Source organism: Magnolia sinica, chromosome 13 (genome assembly GCF_029962835.1).
Source record: "Magnolia sinica isolate HGM2019 chromosome 13, MsV1, whole genome shotgun sequence".
In the NCBI taxonomy this organism is placed as follows: Eukaryota; Viridiplantae; Streptophyta; class Magnoliopsida; order Magnoliales; family Magnoliaceae; genus Magnolia; species Magnolia sinica.
In genome coordinates this window covers 82,702,394-82,721,353 of record NC_080585.1, presented here as the reverse complement: position 1 = coordinate 82,721,353, position 18,960 = coordinate 82,702,394, and the positions used below count along the sequence as shown (strand labels likewise).

The 18,960-nt window shown below is 39.2% G+C and overlaps 1 protein-coding gene across 3 annotated transcripts in view; it reads right to left on the bottom strand.

Moving 5' to 3' along the window:
• The window catches only part of LOC131223924 (E3 ubiquitin-protein ligase listerin), a 172,841-nt gene that overhangs the window by 8,864 nt on the left and 145,017 nt on the right, over positions 1-18,960 (bottom strand). For all 3 annotated transcript variants that reach the window (XM_058219514.1, XM_058219513.1, XM_058219515.1), the window contains 5 exons: positions 14,422-14,933; positions 12,297-13,095; positions 11,306-12,023; positions 9,243-10,333; positions 7,409-7,867 (listed from right to left, as the gene is read on the bottom strand). In XM_058219514.1, coding sequence (XP_058075497.1) covers positions 7,409-7,867; positions 9,243-10,333; positions 11,306-12,023; positions 12,297-13,095; positions 14,422-14,933 — 3,579 coding nt within the window. The remainder of the gene's footprint in view (positions 1-7,408; positions 7,868-9,242; positions 10,334-11,305; positions 12,024-12,296; positions 13,096-14,421; positions 14,934-18,960) is intronic.

The following is an 18,960-nucleotide window of genomic DNA, read 5'->3' as shown; positions in this document are numbered from 1 at the left end:
TGAAATACTTTAGGGTTAGAATTTGTGTAGGATCAGGATTAGTTCTCTCCGCGTTTCTAGACTAGGGTTTTCTCAAAATTTCGGATACTAACATTGTTTGTTTTCTTTGCAGAATCTAACCTAGATTCATCAATCGGGTACTATTCTTCCAACCCCCTTGCTTTAGTTTATTTCAGATTCTTATTTCGCTGTGGAAGTCTTTTATTTCTATAGCAGTAGGTTTAGGTTTAGAATTAGGTTTTGAGTGGTTTAAGCCCAAGTGGGTTCACGATAACACTCTCCATCTCTTAAGTGGAGGAAGATTAATTGAAGGATTGTCCATCCATCGTCGTGTTAGAAGACACCTAAGATCCTTTTAATTGGCCGAGAACATGGCCGAGAATTAACCCCATTGGCGTGCCGAAAAACAACAAGACGAGAATGATGTGCACGATGGTCCTCCAGCTAGAACTCTACGTGATTATTTACAACCAGCTAGGACAAGAACCCCTTCCTGCATGATTTTTCCACATAATGCAGGAAACGTGGATTTCAAACAGGGAGTGATTCAATTACTTCTGAAATTCCATGGACTAGATTTTGAGATTCCATATCTACATCTCAAGGAGTTTGATGAGATTGTAGCTACCCTACACTTTAACAATGTATCGGATGACACCTTAAGACTAAAATTGTTCCCATTTTCAATAAAGGAAAATGCCAAGACATGGCTTCACTACTTGAGGCCGAGATTGATTGGGACATGGGCTGAGATGACCCGGGAGTTGTTTAAAAAGTTATTCCCTGTTCACAAGACTAACACTCTTAGAAGGGCCATCATGGACTTTTCACAAAAAGAGGAAGAAACCTTCTTCCAATGTTGGGAGAAGTTTAAGGATCTTCTAAGTGCTTACCCACTTCATGGCTACGAAATTTAGTGGGTCATAAGCTTTTTCTATGATGGACCAACTTCACCAACACACCAATTTGTAGAGATGATGTGCAACAGGGAGTTCATGAATGAGGATCCCGATGACACGTGGGACTATTTTGACATGTTAGCTGAAAACGCACAATCCTGGGATACTTCAGCCAAGTTGACCCATCCCAAGTTTACTGAGACCAAGGAAAATGGGGGAATTTATGTCTTAAGGGAAGAAGACGATATCAATGCCAGGGTGGCCAGCCTCATAAGAAAAGTCGAGGCCATGGAATTGAAGAATGTGAAAACGGTCAAACCCGATGAGAACCTTGAAATTGTTTGCAATATTTGTGTTAGTAGCATACACTTGACGTAGGAGTGTCCTACAATTTCTGCGTTCCAAGAGTTGTTACATGAGCAATCCAATGCCATGAACAATTATCAAAGGCCTTTCAGTGCTCCAATTTCAAACACGTATAATTCTAGTTGGCGGAACCACTCGAATCTCAGTTGGAGGAACAGATCAACACTTAATACTGATAAAAATCCTCAAGGGCCTCTTACTTCGATCCTCATTCCATTATTAACACAGAAAAGGACCCAAGAGGATCCGGTTAAAAAATTCATGCATGGGCAAGAGCAATTCAATCAGAGTGCTATGCAAACATTCCAGGATATTAAAACATCCTTAGGAATGTTTGCATCGTCCATTCAAAGATTAGAGTCAATACTAACTATTAGGGAAAATGAGACTCTTCGGGCCCAACCTCTACCTAACACGAAACCATAACGTGAGATAGGTGACCTTAGCTCTTCGATCCAACATGTGGAGCAAGCCAAGCCCATCTCACCCAAATCTCTACCTAACACTCGAGATATGTTAGAGGTTTTCAAACAGGTGAAAATCAACATCCATTTGTTGGATGCCATAAAACAAATCCCGTCATATGCCAAATTCCTTAAGGACCTTTGTACAATCAAGAGATAGCAAAATGTTGAGAAAAATATATTTTTGGCAGAAAAAGTGAGTGTCATCATGAAACAGGATGTGTCCCAAAAATACAAAGATCCCGGTAGCCCAACCATCTCATGTGTGATTGGAAACCACCGGATTGAGCATGCTTTACTCAATTTGGGGGCGAGTGTGAATCTAATTCCATATTCTGTTTACGAACAACTTGGGTGTAGGTGAATTAAAACCCACCAAGACCACACTAAAACTAGCCAATCATTCGACTCGTATACTGAGAGGGATGAAAGAGGATGTGCTCGTCCAAGTCGATAAATTCTACTATCCAGTAGACTTTATTGTTTTGGATACGCAACCTGTCATTGATGCTAGCACTCAAATTCTTGTCATTGTTGGTCGCCCATTCCCAACCACATCAAATGCAATAATAAATTATAGGAATGGGATTATGAAGTTGTCCTTTGGGAATATGACACTTGACCTGAACTGATGCAGGACATGAAATTTAAGTATGAGATGAAAGAATTCGAGCTTAGATCATACCAATTCAGAAACAGTTATACAAATTCCACATCCCACATGATAATTCAAATCAGTCAATTAAAAGGGGAATCTATGCGGGTCCAGGCCGACACAGGCTAGGACTGGACCAATAAAAATTATAAACCAAACGATGTCAAAGGGAAATAGAAATCAACCACACATGCATAAAAATCAGTCCCTAATTTAAGGGATTCCCCAATTTCAATTTAAGGAACCCTAGGGTGATGAAAACGGCAAACAAATTAGGGAAAACGCAAGCTAGGTTTAGGGTTTATGAAGAAAACATGTATGAGAAGGCAAAGAAGAATAAAACCTGAACTAAAGACGATTCCCGTGTGTGGACAGCAGGCCTGGGACGCTCGCACGTGCGCAGGTGCCTGGCCGCACGTGGGAGGGGGCGTCGGTTTCGAGAAAGCCCTCCTCGGCACTGGTCGGCTGGGGGTAGGCTCCAAAACCCTGAAGTTTCGGGTTGAACCGAGTGGTGGCTTGTGCGTAGTACTCCGTTGAAGTTTCTAACCTCCTGCAGGGCCGAAATCTGGAAATCTGTTGTAATGAAGAAAACTGATGCAACAAAGGACGAATTCGAAGCACGAATGGTGGTAGAAGATGAGAAAAAAAGAGATGGTGGAAGATGGGGTGAATCAGGATCGATGTGGCTTCGCGCCATAGTAGTTAGCCCTTCGAAATGGGAGGGCTTCGCACCCACTTTTAAATTCTTCCACAACTCACGAAGAGAGCAGAAAAAATAAAGCAGGAATTTTTATTAAACTTAAATGAATCAAAAGAACTACAAGGGGTGCCTATTTATAGGAAAAAACTTATACCCCAAAAACTCGCACCATGTGCGCAACCTATTACTTGGCGATGAAGTAAACTAAAATAAAAATCAAACAAAGAAATCTAAAGCGCTCACGATGTTCTAAATAATAACAATAAGCAAAACCTAAAATATGAAATCAATCCGACGAGTAGGCCACGATCATGAGATCCCATGATGGGCTTTCTTGACTATCAGGCTCACTTTTTTGAACCAAAACTTGTCTTCTAGCTGGGAGGCCCTCCCTGGATGTCGTCATCGAGCCAGATCGATGGTGGTGTCCTCCTTCTGCGTACGTACGTGCGTAGGGGTGGTGGTGTGCGTGCGCGTGTAGGCGGCGTGCGGGCGTGCATGTGCACGATGTCCTCATCACAAACGTGTTCAATATATGCAAACAACAAGAGGATGGTGATGATGTCCACCAGATTAACCTAATAGATTCATTTGTGGAAAAAAGTCACTCTTGACTTTGTACTTTGACACTTTAGAGTCGTGCTTGGCCCATACCACTGATTTGGATGATGATATGATTCAGGAGATGGATGCCTTGCTAGATGCGATGCCAGTACTTGAAACCAACCGGTGGAGGCCTGAATTTAAACGATTACCTTTAACTTACTCAAAGCCTTTAACGTTTAGTGTCAAGGCACCGAAGCTTGACCTAAAACCTTTGCTATCTTAAATATGCTTATTTGGGTCAAGATGAGACATATTTAGTGGTGATTTCCTCCCACTTGAATAAGGAAAAAGAGAGTATGTTGATTTCTACTCTCAAAGAGCATAAGCGAGCTCTTGAATAGACTATTGCGGACCTCAAGGGAATTGACCCTCTAATTTGTAGTCATCACATCCACCTTGAAGATAATGTAAAAACATCTAGACGACCACAACGTTGTCTAAATCCAAACATGAAAGAAGTGGTTAAGGCTGAGATGTTAAAAGCTATTAGATGTGGGTATCACCAATGGGTGAAGTCCATCTCAGGTGGTACCCAAGAAGTCCGGAATTACCATCGTAGCTAATGCGGATAATGAACACGTGCCAATTAGAGTCACTATTGGTTGGAGAATGTGCATTGACTACCATAAGCTACATACCGTCACAAGGAAGGACCACTTTTCCTTTGCTCTTTGTTGACCAGATTTTGTAAAGGTTAGGGGGTCATTCCTACTGTTGCTTCCTGGACGGGTATTCGAGCTACAACCAGATAGAAATAGCCCTTAAGGATTAGGAAAAGGCTACGTTTACATGTCCCTTTGGCACTTTCGCCTCCTAAAGGATGTCATTCGGATTGTGTAATGCTCCCACCACATTTCAATGACGCATGTTTAGTATTTTTCTGACATGGTAGGGCAGTTCCTAGAGGTCTTCATGGACGACTTCTCTGTCTTTGGTTGTTCCTTCAGCGAGTGCCTTGAGCACTTGAAATTGGTGCTGAAGAGATGTGAAGAAAAGGACCTTGTGCTGAATTGGGAAAAATGTCACTTTATGATTTAAAAGGGAATAATCCTTGGACACATCATATTGCCCAATGGCATTGAGGTGGATAAATCTATAATCGACTTAATCTCTAACATACCACCACCTAAGAGCATACGCGATGTGCGATCCTTTTTAGGATACGCTGGATTTTACCGAAGGTTCATAAAGGACTTTAGTTTCATCTCTCATCCTTTGTGCAACCTTCTTCAAAAGGAAACCCCTTTCGAGTGGAGCGAGGAATGCCAAAAAACTTTCACGAAGCTCAAAGGCATGTTGACAAATGCCCCCATCATGCAGCCACCCAATTGGAGTATCCTTTTTGAAATCATATGCGACGCTAGCGATTATGAGATTGGGGCAGTGCTAGGCCAAAGAAAAGATGAGAAGCCCAATGTCATTTACCAGTGTTCAAATTGTCGATGATAGAATTGATAATATCGCGATATTATCGTTATCGCAACATGGGGGATATCAAGACTACAAACTTTCGTTTCCTTTTTAGTTGTCGACTACTTCTCGCAAAATATCATGTGTTGTCGATAGTCCGAAATACCGATGGATGGTTGGATGGATAGATGGGATTGATATCTTATGACAACAAATGCTTTTAGGCTGCCATTAAATGGAAATGTATTATGTATGCCTTTTTTTTTTTCAAATTTTTTATTCCTAAATATGCAAATATATATATTTTAGCATCTCCTAAAGTTTCACTAAAAAATTCCGCCATTTCCCCATGTTTTCCCTCATTTCCAGTTATTGGCGATATTATCGGCGATATCGATATTGTTTCCTTATCCCTGAACAACAAAACTTGTAGTTGTACTGATACTTCAAACACTGTCCAGGATAAGAATGTGGTATGGAAGTGTCCAACCACACCACAAAGATAACCACAACTAGTGCTACTGGGAGTGACTATGATATACAATGACTGCCTGGTAACCACGGATGAGTATCATCGATATGCTTGGGCACGATAATAAGGGCAACGACTTTGAGCTACCTTATAGCTCCATGTGGATATGAGAACAGGGTATATTTTTGTTCATTTTAGTTATTTATTAGGTGTGTGTTGTATTACTTGTATTATATAACATTGAATGACATGGGCAGATTTTGAAGGGAAAAAGATTGAGTATAGAAAATTAATGGAAGAGGATATTTAATGAGAAAAGGAAAAGGAAAGAGGAAGAAAACCAAATTGTGGAATGAGCTTAGTAGGTCACATTATTGAAGATCGACAAATTGTGAAGATGGAGAAGATTTTATCAGCCAGCCACTCGAATAAAAATTAGGATTAGAGGACCCTCTCTGAAACCCTGAAAGGAATCTCAAAGTATATGAATTGTTTCTGTGTTGAATAAATGAATTCAGTACAAAGGTGTGGTGTTTATAGGCTTCTTAAATCTACCTCGGAAGATTCTAGAAATCTTCTCAATCTTATCTAGAGATAATCACAATCACATCTAAAAGATCTACAAATTACATGAACACCGTCATACAAATTAAACCGAAATTTCTCAACATATACCACTATTCCTTGTTTTCTTGAATTGTAAAATTGATAGAAGATTTCAGTTCCTATGTAGCAAAGGTGGTGTGGTAGATAGGTGGAACCAAAGACTTGTTCCAAGACCATAATGTTGTTGAAAATGTGTCCAGGTTGCATTTGATGTGCAAATGAGATCATAGGAGGCACATCCCCATTACAAGGCATGTGTTTTTCAAGTACCTTCTATATTTTTCCACGCAATAAAGATTTGCAGTTTCCCCAAAAAGAACCCTGCTATATCTACTCTCAGGAGTATGGTTTTATATCCTATGAACCTATTTTATCCAATGTGACAATGTGGCACGTGTTACAAGATCCTGGTAGTACATAAATGGCCCCACCAAGTGTTTCTTGGTCACCAGGCGAATATGATCACAAGGAGTATCAAAACTAAACGTCAAATGTAGACTATTAGACGATTTTTTTCTAATTAACCATATTTCTTGCATGTATGTAGCCCACCTAATAGCTGATCCCAAATAGCTGGACCACAGTAACCTGGATTGTGAGTCACCGCTATGAAGTATGAGAATGGGTATGCAGTATAATAGATCCTCCAATATGTGGTGTGCTGGGGTTAGGATCATCTAGTTCACTCTAGCACATGCTACTAAGGGCATGTAATGGAGTCGTACAAGAAAATTGACGGTGTAATAAATGAGACGACGAATGTCAAAGTTAAAAATTATGCATGCGCAATATTATATTATATGCCTGCCTTTGCGTAATCAAAGTAAGGAACTCTACAGTAAATATAATATTAACCTACAACTTGATCAACAAAACAAATGCAGAACTACATTGTTCACATTGATAAAAATAGTGATCCTGATTGCAAATGACCCATAATAATGTCAGGCGATTAGAGGCTGTGCAATCTAGGTGATATTGGCTGAGGTATGGCTATGATGATGTTGATGTAGCCCAGCTGATGACAGGCCAGTGTGACTTTTATATCCGGGCACAAGGTTGCCCACCAGGTGAGTGTTGCAGACCCTGCATGCATGCTACATTGGCATATATGGTGAGAATAAGATCTGAAATCATATTCTCGCTAGCCATCACATTTCTCAAGTTTCAACAGAAAATGTTTGCCTTGGAAATTCTGAAATCATCTAATAAGCTTCCAAGTCAAGATACCTGTGAAAATTCGTCAGCAAGGAGTGGAGGACTGCACCATGTTTTTGTGAAGGACTCAATTGCGGATGACATAGAATGGTCACGTGAACCAGTAAACCAATTTCGCACATAAGCAGGTAGTAGGGAAAGCATCAGCCCATATATTGAACCAGCAAGTGAAGCCATTTGCTCCGTCCCGACAGGCCAAAGTGACTCCACGGCAAACAGTAAAGAGCCTGTGGTGATGGCACGTTTGGCAGAAGTAGCGGCCTTAGATACCTCTGCTGGAAGATCAGCTTCTTTCTTCTTCAAGTTATGCCCTAAACCCAGCTTCAATGGAATATGCTGGAAAACACAATCTAGTATTGTTGAACTAGCATTATCCTGTATACACTGAATTAGTTTCTCTCTTGCTGGCGATGATGATGGTAGGGACTGTAGATGAGTCAGCAATAACGCCCACGAAATAAACACATTCACCTGATGATACAAGAAAAAATGTATCACAAAGCACCCAATAGAAATGAAAATCAAGAAAAACAATATAAAACAAGAGAATAGTGTTGCATGGTTTGGAAATCAACTCAACCAAAAAATTGATCTGATGCAGGACAATTAACCACTTGCTCTAAAAGCTCGAACTGTTAGAGTATGGCAAATTAATCCCTTTATCTCATAGCCCAGGCCCCACATCGCATCAGTTAGGACCTCGGCCAAACCCCCTTCGTGGGCCCCAAATCACATGGGCCGCCCACCCTGAGTGTGTCCCTGCATCCCACGGGCTACCTCACTCGAGTCTGGTGTGAAATGCGCATTAATCACCCCTGGTAAGGAGTCTCGAACACAAGACCTCCTCCGTGGGCCGCACCCACCCCAAGGGTGCCCCTGCATCCCACAAGCGACCCCACTCGAGCCCAGTGTGAAAATGCCCCTGCATTAATCACCTCCAGTGAGGAGTCTCGAACACGAGACCTCCTGCTCTGATACCAATTTGATGCAGGACAATTAACGACTTGCTCTAAAAGCTCGAACTGTTAGAGTATGGTGAATTAATCCCTTTATCTCATAGCCCAGGCCCCACATCGCATGGGTTAAGACCTCGTCCGAACCCCCTTCGTGGGCCCCAAATCACATGGGCAGCCCACCCCGAGTGTGTCCCCGCATCCCACGGGCTACCCCACTCGAGTCTGGTGTGAAATGCGCATTAATCACCCCTGGTAAGGAGTCTTGAACACAAGACCTTCTCCGTAGGCCGCACCCACGCCGAGTGTGCCCCTGCATCCCACAAGCGACCCCACTCGAGCCCAGTGTGAAAATGCCCCTACATTATGATCTGGCAAAGACTCGGTTAGGAATGGTCATTGACTTCAACTCACAAAGACTAGATCGCCGTTGTCTTGTTCTTTTTTGCTCTAATGACCTTTGAACATATAAATACTGTAAGGGTCTCATCTAGGAAAAGGATACCCTTTTTTTTTTCTCTTTCTGGAAGAAGGTTTGTTTCTTATTTGTTTTATAGCTTTTCATGCATTCTATTAATTTTACATATTTATTATTATTTATAAAATGAATTGATATCTACATGCACATGATTTAGATCAACCTTCTACTTTCTGCTATTCATAAGAGTACAGAACAGCTTTGTTCTTTTGGATAACCAAGAATGGATGCATGTAACTATCAATCAGTATGGGTGTAAATAATGGACCCCTTTAAAACAAAAATTACTGACGAGTCTTGATACTGAAGTCATGGCTAAGTCTTCACCAAATCGAATTTTCAGGTTTTGAAACCATGGTGCAATGAACATTAACATTGAACCAGTAAAGATCTCCTGCTGATTGTATCATATTACCCGATGTTGCGCCAATAAATCCATCTGAAATAGATCAGATTGCGGTTTTTCAACCATGCAAGAAAGCTCATCTCTCAAATGGACAGGCTCTTCTGAAGATGATTCACTCTGATGAGATGTGCCTGGTTCCTGGAAGCTAACAACATTTTGATCCGAGCAATGAGCTGTATCATCTTTGGTGACAGCCATATGACAAACGGGCTCAGTTGAGAGGACAGTATAAGCAGCAACCTGTAAGGAAGGAATGGGTTTGGAGGAATAAAGGATCGCATACAAAGAACTAATAGGCCCTCTGCTAAGCTCCCAGAGTTCTACGGACCGTACTGCAGTATTTCTGACATATTCAGGCGAATTAATAACACTAAAAGCAACCAACTCCCAAAAATGTGAATGTGCAAGCCGAGTCGACGCTACAATAGATGACACCTCTTCATGATAGGAACTTGCAATGGCCTCAGTAATGCCTGTTGCAAAGAACAAGCGGAGAATACCTTCAAGTATCTGGTCTTTAGTATGATCCCATTTTTCCATTTTCAAGGAGTGAGATATCATGGAATCTTCTGCCAGCTGTAATTCAGGAAGCCCACAGAATATAGAAAATATAAAGACGGCAATTCTACTAATATTCATAAGAGAAGGCTCTGGCACCTGAACTGCCTTTTCGAGCTTATCTACAACGACTTCCAGATTATCAGAAGAGGAAGTGCTCACAATAACATCTACATTCTCTGCTATTTCCTCCATCACCACTACTGCAGATTCCATCCACCTACGTGACAGAGACAATACAAAGTCCCAATCATCTTCACCAAACTCCTGCCAACAATACCCAACAGAAACTGCTATTAGCTGTGATAACATCATCTGTACTGATACCGACAAAGGTATGTCGATGCTGGATGGTGCAGCTAAAGGTATCTTCTTTGCCAAGGTTGAGACATTAACATCACTTCTCTGCTTTCTGAATAGATCCATTAGTAATGTTTTCTCTGACTGACTGATGTTCCTCGACAATGCCATCTTTAATGTTGCTAGTCCTGTTGTGCTTAAAGGGTAACAAGATATGACCACTTGAACCCATTCCTCAAAAACTGCAATAAGAGATCACCAATACCATAATGTAAGTATGGGGATGCCAGCTGCACATGGATGATCAACAACTAATTAGACAAGACTTCCTATCAGACATTGTTTGAGATGAGAGATGCATATATGACATGGACTGCTTATCAAGAGGGCACCACCATTCAATGTTTGCAATATGGTGATACGGAACCCACAGAAAGTTGCAGGACTTTTGGATATCGACGATATTATCGCATTATATCGCAATGTACCGCAACATATCGCATTGTATCGATGATGTATCAACAAATGTATTGATGATACATCGATACCGAATATAGTTTCGTCCATCATCAACGATAATATCATCAATACATCAAGATGAATAAAAAACCTTACAAAATCCCATTTTTGTCAAATCTTCCACTTCTAATCCATTTCTAAGATTTATAAATAATATCAATTGATTTTGGATATAGTTGCATCACTTCTGTCAGACAATGCATCCCCCGAAGTTTCATTGAAAAAATATTTCCCAAAAAAAGCTAAGCAATACGCAATCCATCTGATATATCCCTTGCGATAACAGATATGTTTCCGTATTCCAAGGGTGCAAATCGTGCGAGACATCTTTCGGTACCGCTATTTAAAACATTGCCACCATTGATGGGCCAGGCCCAAATATCAGGGTGATGGACAATCCAAATTGACTGTTTTGAGGAGAAAAATACCCACTGACCATTTTTAGGCCCTGCTTCCATCGAGTGGTTAGGATCATCTAATCTGCCTGATCTTGTTGGTCATGGCCTGTCCATGGTGGGGTGTACACAAGCTGTCCAGATCTTGTACACATTTTCATGTGTCCAGTGGGAACTCATGTGTAATAAGGATGTGGAAGACGTGGCATGCAATTAGCATTTCTTATAAATAATGAATAATGTTGTTAGCTCAAATCACAAAATTAGAATGAAATAACTGACAAGAAAATACTCATTCACCGTGTTTTCCTGTTTGCCAAGTGACTAGAGGCGGAGAAGAAAGAGCCATTTGAAGCCAACCCAAGATAGTATCAATAATCTGAACTTCCTGGAGGGAATCATGTGGAACATCGTTGCCACCTTCATCTGCTCTGGTGCTTTTACTTCGTAGTGGTTGAATAAGAACTTTCAGAATGAAAGGAAGAATCCTCAAACAGTTCCTGTTCACCGTCGTACCAATGAAAAGGTTATTCAGAACACGTTCAAAAAGTGAAACAGCCTCGTCCTTTCCCCATATATTATCCTTGATCATTAGAGTTGAAAGCAAGGATATAAGAGCTCGCAAGAATGGGTCTTGAATATTCTCAATCTCATCATCTGTAGCAACCCATGCATCAAAGAAAAATGTCTGGCCGCTTGCTCCATGGACAAGGGCACCGTCAAGTAAAATGTTGATTAGGGAATATATGAGGTTTTCATCAGGAGAAGACTTTCCAGTTTTTGCATATTCCCTTAGAAAAGGTAAGAAAGTGCATAAAGCACTGCCTCCTTCCCACTTCCACATGCACAATATTTCAGCAGCAAGCCACACTCGAGAATAAGAGGTGAGCATTGGAACCAGCTCTCCTGGTGCCTCTGCTAATGAATAAGAAACTACAGTACCCACAATAACTCTACGGGCTCCAAGACTTGAAATAAGCTTGTCAACAAAAGCAATGAAGTAGTGATGCCTGGCTGTCTGCATCAATGATTAAGTGGAATAAGATGTAAAACTCTTACAACTGGTTCAAAGAAATGCATCATGACAACCTTGAAAAGTACCACCCCAAGTAACAAAAAATAATTTGCACAAAAAGTTTGTAAATTGTATGTCAAGCAGCATTAGCTAAAATATGCTTATACATTCAAATTTATATAGAAAATGTCAAGAGACGGAAACCGATTCATGTGAAGGAAATTCAAGAGAAAATGTAATTAAAAGTAACTGAATGCTCAAGATGGAGCTCCTCACATGAACAGCTGCGAACGCATTTTTCTCTTTCAGGGTTGCTGATCTTCTTCCATCACTGACAAATGGAGCTACCCACAAAGGCCAAGATTCATCCTCAGACAACAGCTGGTCCAAAACACTTTGCTCCTCATGATGATCCTGACAAATGAGTTCAAGCACATCTTGCACCCACTCGCAGCATGAAACAGGGGCTTTGTCTGCACAACCAGGATCGGCCCCAAAGACAGCAGACCTGATTGCCTGAATTAAAATATCTCCCAACTTCTGCCGACTATAAAGACTAAGGCTTTTCCGGAAATAGGTAGTTATCTTACAACGGATAGCGTGAATGGATTTGGTAAGAGTCAACTTGGCATCAACCTCTGCTTGTGGATCATCATCGCCATCAGATGTAGATACAGAACTTCCGATGTAAGTTTTATACCCAATACACTTTGGACTCCCTTCTACCTGTGATGCCATCCTACACTCCCAATCAATAATAAATACAGCAGCTAAAATACATGGAACCAGATTACAGTGCCCATCCAATTGCTTTAGGCTAGAGTAACAGCCCTCGAGAACTTCAATAGCAAATTGAGCTATTTCAACAATGTTGCTTAAGGATGAATCACATGTCTGCATTAAATCTTCAGCTCCAGTGCAGCGTATCAAAGAACTAGCATGCTTTGCCCAAGTGAAAGATGAATGAATGAGAACTGGAAGTAATTTTCTCAAGACTTCCTTAAATATATGGATCATAGTTTCTTTAGAAAGAAAGCAAGTTTGCTCGTCTTCTGCTGAGGCAGAGAGAACTACCCTGCAGCATGATATGTGGAAGATCTGTTAGAGAATGCTAATATCTATAATAAGTAAACAGATAAATCATTACCGGAGCATAAATTATTGCTTTTAAATTTAGAAAAACAAAAAAACAAAGTAATTGAAAATGTGTTTCTTATCATTCTTAAGATCCTGACAGATGTATGATTCAGCGCGAAGCATGAGAACAGTATAAAGCATGATAAGTACCTGAGAATACCTTCTAGTGAGGAGGAATACACTTCACTCTAAAGTGATTTCACTTTTGAAGTTTCAAAACATCAAGTAGGGGGCCAGGGGCAAGTACATTACAGACAAAATAGACTATTGAGGAAAAAATTGATTAACTGCCTCACTCCTGCTAAAAGTTCTTGAGCATTTGCAAACATATAGCTTTCTCATGCAGGATTACATTGACATGGAGATCAACTCTTGATGATCCCACCTGTTGATCTGATAGAACTCACCATAGATGGGGAGACTCTACAAGCTTCCAGTTGGAAGATCCTATTCCTAACCCTTCAATCAATGACCTATGTCAGAAAAAATGCCTTTAAGAGAGAGAGGGAGGGAGGGAAATAAAAGAGAAGCCTCAAATTACACAACATACCCCTGGAACCAAGGGCAAAAGAGGAAAAATAATAAGAGAAATAAGAGAAAAATAAGAGATGGCCTATGGTCCTGAGAGAAGGCCTATAGTCTAAGAGAAAAATAAGAGATAGCCTATGGTCCTGAGAGAGAAGGCCTATAGTCCACGGAGCGCTCACGGTCCAGAAATATACGTGTCAACAACCAACGTCCACATTCGGAAGAAAGTATCCAAGGTCAAAAGTCGTGCTGTAGCAACCTTCCAACATGGGTGATTTTTTTATGCATACTCCATCCAGTCATCAGATCAATGGTCTGAGTCACTGGACCATGGGCCTCCATGTACTGAATACAGTGGATCAGTAGACCTGCGCATTTTTATTGCACAGGATCCTCCAATTCCTTTGCTCTAGTGTTCTAGGTGAAAATAGTATACACACCACCTAAACTAGCCTAGGTATCAGTAAAGAACAAACAAATCTACGTGAATCTTTCAATACCTGGAACTGTCCAAGATCCTTTCAACACTTCTATGAACAGGAATCTCAACTCCTAACTTAAGATGGTCCATGAGATATTGCCCAGAATGTCCACTATAAGAAATGCTAAAGAAAGCATGAATATTACAAATAATGACTACTCCAACACAAATTTACATCTTTGAATCTTTTTACAGAGTCACTTCCCTCATGCACTCATTAGATCAAATTAGGAACCAAATAAACAATTTACATACCGCAGAAACTGAGAATATGATGTATGGAAGGGAGGAGGGCAGCAGGCAACAGAAACAGCAGCTGAATTTAACAATTCATGATGCCAGTGTTCCGGGCGACATCCTTCTTTATAATTCTTGCTACTGATTCTTCCCCTTACTTTCTCCATGAGCATTGCCAGCAGACTAATGCGATCAATACTAGAATACCCAACCCCAGTTTCAGGGCATTCTTCTGGATTGGTTGCTCGCGTGATGATGATACACCATTGTTCGGAGAAAAGTTGTTCATCAAGTAAAGCAAGTAAAAGGTCTAGCCGTGAGCTACTGGAGCTGCTATTTTGATGCAGACACCAGGAAACAAAATCATCCTTGAAAACTTCCAAAAAATGCTTCAATTTTGATTCATCGTTGCCTTCATCTCCAAAATCACTCGAATGATCTGTATTGCTACTAAAGAATTGTGGCACTATTGCGCGTGGTCCAAATATTGTAACCACCACAGATAAAACTCTCACACCATCTGTGGAGTCCTGTAGTCAAGTAAAGATAGACATAAGAATGTATATTATGTTAAATTCTAAAAGCTAAAACAAACGAGACCATCAATACTATATGAAGTAGGATCTTACAATGGTTAGTTTGACAAATTAGTGGCCTAGAGGGAGGGGTTGTAATTGCTGTTGCATAATGGAAACGGTGGGACCCATTAGACAATACGTTATGTAATGCCGGGCTAAAATGGTACGCACTTAATGGCCTAGGATGTGACGTGTACATAACCCCTCTAATGACGATGTTTTCCAAAATTTTCCACTTTTGTCAACTTTCTTAATTTCAGGTTCAAGGCATTGTTCCAAACTCATTTTCAATGAATTTTATACCAAATTTCAAGATCGAAATACAAGATTTGAGCTAATTCGATGAATTGAACATGTGGAGCTATGACATGTGCTTAATAATTTCATTTTTTATATTAATTTCTGTTATTTAATGTGCTATGATCAAATCAACCAAATCTTGCTGGATTTCTGTTCGATTTGGGCATATTTGCATATTGTTTCGACTTTTTTTCACTGTTTTAAAAATAATTTCCAGCAAATTTCATCTTCTTTATTTTATCTAAAATGTTCGGATTTTAGATTGATGAATAACATGTATGGAGTTTAGATCTATAAATGCATGCGCTAAATCAATGACTTTGAACTCTTTTTCTTTTTTGGCAGTATATGTTGTCACTTTCGAGCCATTTTTGAGATGATTAGCAACAAACTTATATGCATTTTTCCCCTCAATTTTCTTGAGGAAATGATGTTAATGATTAGGGATATGCATTAGTGTGATGAATCCCGCAGATTACATGAATTGCTGGCTGATTTGGGGCCATTTAAGTGTACACAAATCACCCTGACACTATTCATCTAACTTTTATATGTTTTCCCTCAAATTTCCTGAGGCAGTGGCATAAAATGATTAGGGATATACATTAGTGGCATGAACCCCGAGGATTGCATGAATTTTAGGTTGTTTTTAGGCCATTTCAAGTGTACCGAAATTGGCCTGACACTATTCACGCGAATTTTATTTTCAATTTCTTTTTCTACATTTGTTTAAGATAATGTTGTTTTAACTTTACATGTTTATGTTTCAGCAGGAGTTCAGAGCTTTGGGAGTTGGGGGTTGACAGTTACAAGTTGATTTGGGACTTGGAAAGTTGGAGCTGGAGTTGGAGTTGGTTACTGCCTTGGTGTGGACCTGGATGCAATATAATTCTTATTGTTTGTGGAAATATTGTCAGAGAGCGGGTGGCAATAGGCATGCTGTAAAATGCAATTACTATGACAGAAATATAACTAATGAAATCACACGTGTGAAAAACAGTTGGCTCAAAGGGGGCAAATCATGGGGTGTGCAAGTGCCCCAAGAGAGATGAGGGAGATTAGGAGAAAGCATTTGGAAGATATTAGGGGGAAGAAAGCTACTACACAAAAGATGAAATTGGATGTAGCTCGAGCTGAAGTTTTTTGGGGTTAATATTTAGGTGTGAGCAATGTTTATCGGCATCGTGTTATGTATCGCATCCTTGAGATACAGACATTGTTTAAATTATCTCTGATATTATGGAAATATCTCCAATATTATCGTTATCTCTCGCTTGGGGATACCGATAACATTGGTAGCGATACCAATAACACCGGTAGTATTAGAAATTCCAGGCATCAGCAATGTACTAAGTATTGCCAACGTATCGATATCAGCAATAATTTCAATTGTGTAAAATCCAAGCATCGCTTGTATTGCCAATGTATCGCCAATATTTTCGACTGTGTAAATTCTAGGTGATGTTGTGATGCTTGTATCACAAGTGTATCGACGATATTTCAATAATATCATCAACGTAGAGATGTCACAGAAAGTTTGTTTACTAAAAAAAAAAAAATCTATTTCAAATTTTTTATGAGCACATTGTTGCATGCATTTTTCAATTTTTCGTTACTAATATTGATAATATCTCAATATTATCGTTATCACAACATGCGCGATATCAAGACCACAATCTTTCGTTTCCTTTTCAACTGTTAATGATTTCTTGGCAAAATATTGTGAGTTGTCGATATTCTATAATACCGATGGATTTTTAGATGGATGGGATGGTTAGATTGTTTCTTATGATGACACTTGCTTTTAAGCCTCCCTTACATGGAAACTTATTATGTATACATTCCTTTTGCAAAATTTTATTCCTAAATATGCAAATATGTGTATTTTAGCATCTCCTGAAGTTTCACTAAAAATTCTACCGTTTTTCCCATGTTTTCCCACATTTCCAGTTATCAACAATATTATCGGCGATATTGATATTGTTTCTGTATCCCCAGCCAACGAAACTTGTGGCGATACCGATACTTCGAAACTGGATACAGATATGTACAAGTTATCGCACGGGATATATCGTTTGTATACACTTTTTGGGAAACATGGGGAAACATTGGGGAAATGGTTGAATTTTTCAATGAAACTTCAGGGATTGTTAAAAAAGACCTTAATACATGCTTTTAAATCATAAAATTTCAAAAAAGAAGTGCACATAATAGGTTTCCTTTGTATGGGGTCCTAAGTTATGCGTTGTCTGACCGAACTAATGCAACTATATTCAAATTAAATGGATAATATTTAGAGTGCATGTGATGATCATTTCATCAAACACTCCTAAATACTTCAAAATTAGCCTCAACTGATAGTTGGTTGAAGGGAACTTTTGGAAAAAATATATATAATTTAATATTTTTTAATTAATTTTTAATTAAAAAAATATTTTTATTTTCTGAAAATTGACAAGGACTTAACAAATTAGTAGATCAACCCTCATACATGCTTGATTTCATGTTTGGAGTACAACATTGCAAGCAATTTGGGAGAAATTGGGGAAATTTCGAATTTCTCCAATTTTTCCCAAATCGGACCACCTAGGCTCAAATTTCAAAATTAGAATGTATGTGATGATCATTTCATCAAATACTCCTAAATACTTCGAAATTAGTCTCAATTGGTGGTAGTTCAGTTGAAAGAAAAATTCGAAAAGAAAAAAACATGGAGAACATGATGAACTAATGGATATTGAAATCAAAGCTCTAACTCCATGATTTTTCATGCGAACATGAAGAACCAATGGATTTGTAACCATTTGACATTGATTTAACATAATTTTTTTATATAAAAAAAAAGGATCGAAAATTGGAAATGCTGACCGGATCAAACATGTGGGATATATTGGCACTAGTGTTTTAAATAGCGCGTAGCATATTGCGTAGCGTTCAGCCGCCTATAGTGTGTAGCGTAAGCTACATGATACTTTTTTTTATTTATTAAAATTTATTTAAAAAAAAAAAAAAAAAACATATGATAAATGGTAAGAATAAATATGAAAAATGTGAAAAATAAAAATGAAAATGCCTACACATGTTTCAATTTTCAAGTAAAAGCAAGCCAATTCACATATTTAAACTAAATCAAATCGGTATCACATCAAAAATTTTTTGAGCAAACTACTTTAATTAATGATGTCTAATTAAGAAGTTTAAAACCACAAGTCGCAACTGACAGGCATAAACTATTATAAAATCCCACAGGTTTAGAGGTTTAAGTACAAAACAAATTTCATATTCCTTGAACTCTCAATTCTCAAATTTAGCACTAAATCTACTAGGTACTAGACTTTAGAGGTCTTCATCATCATCTAATAAATCACCATAATTGTCATCCTCATCCATGTCATCACTAGGTCTAGGCCTTTCATCATCAGCATCTGCATCTACATCATCTACATCGTTCACTTCATCAACATTCTTGCCCATATCTCCTTCCTCTGCTATAGGAGAAAGAAATCGTCCCATAGGACCACCGACACATGAAAGAAAGGAATTCGTTGGTTTTTTTGTGAAAAATGTTCATGAAAAACTTAATCTTAGAAGTTGGAAGCTATAACTAGAAGCACTTACTTAACTTGCTAGCCTTTCTTTTATAAGTTTTACTAATGGAAGGGGGAGGATTTGGGGGACA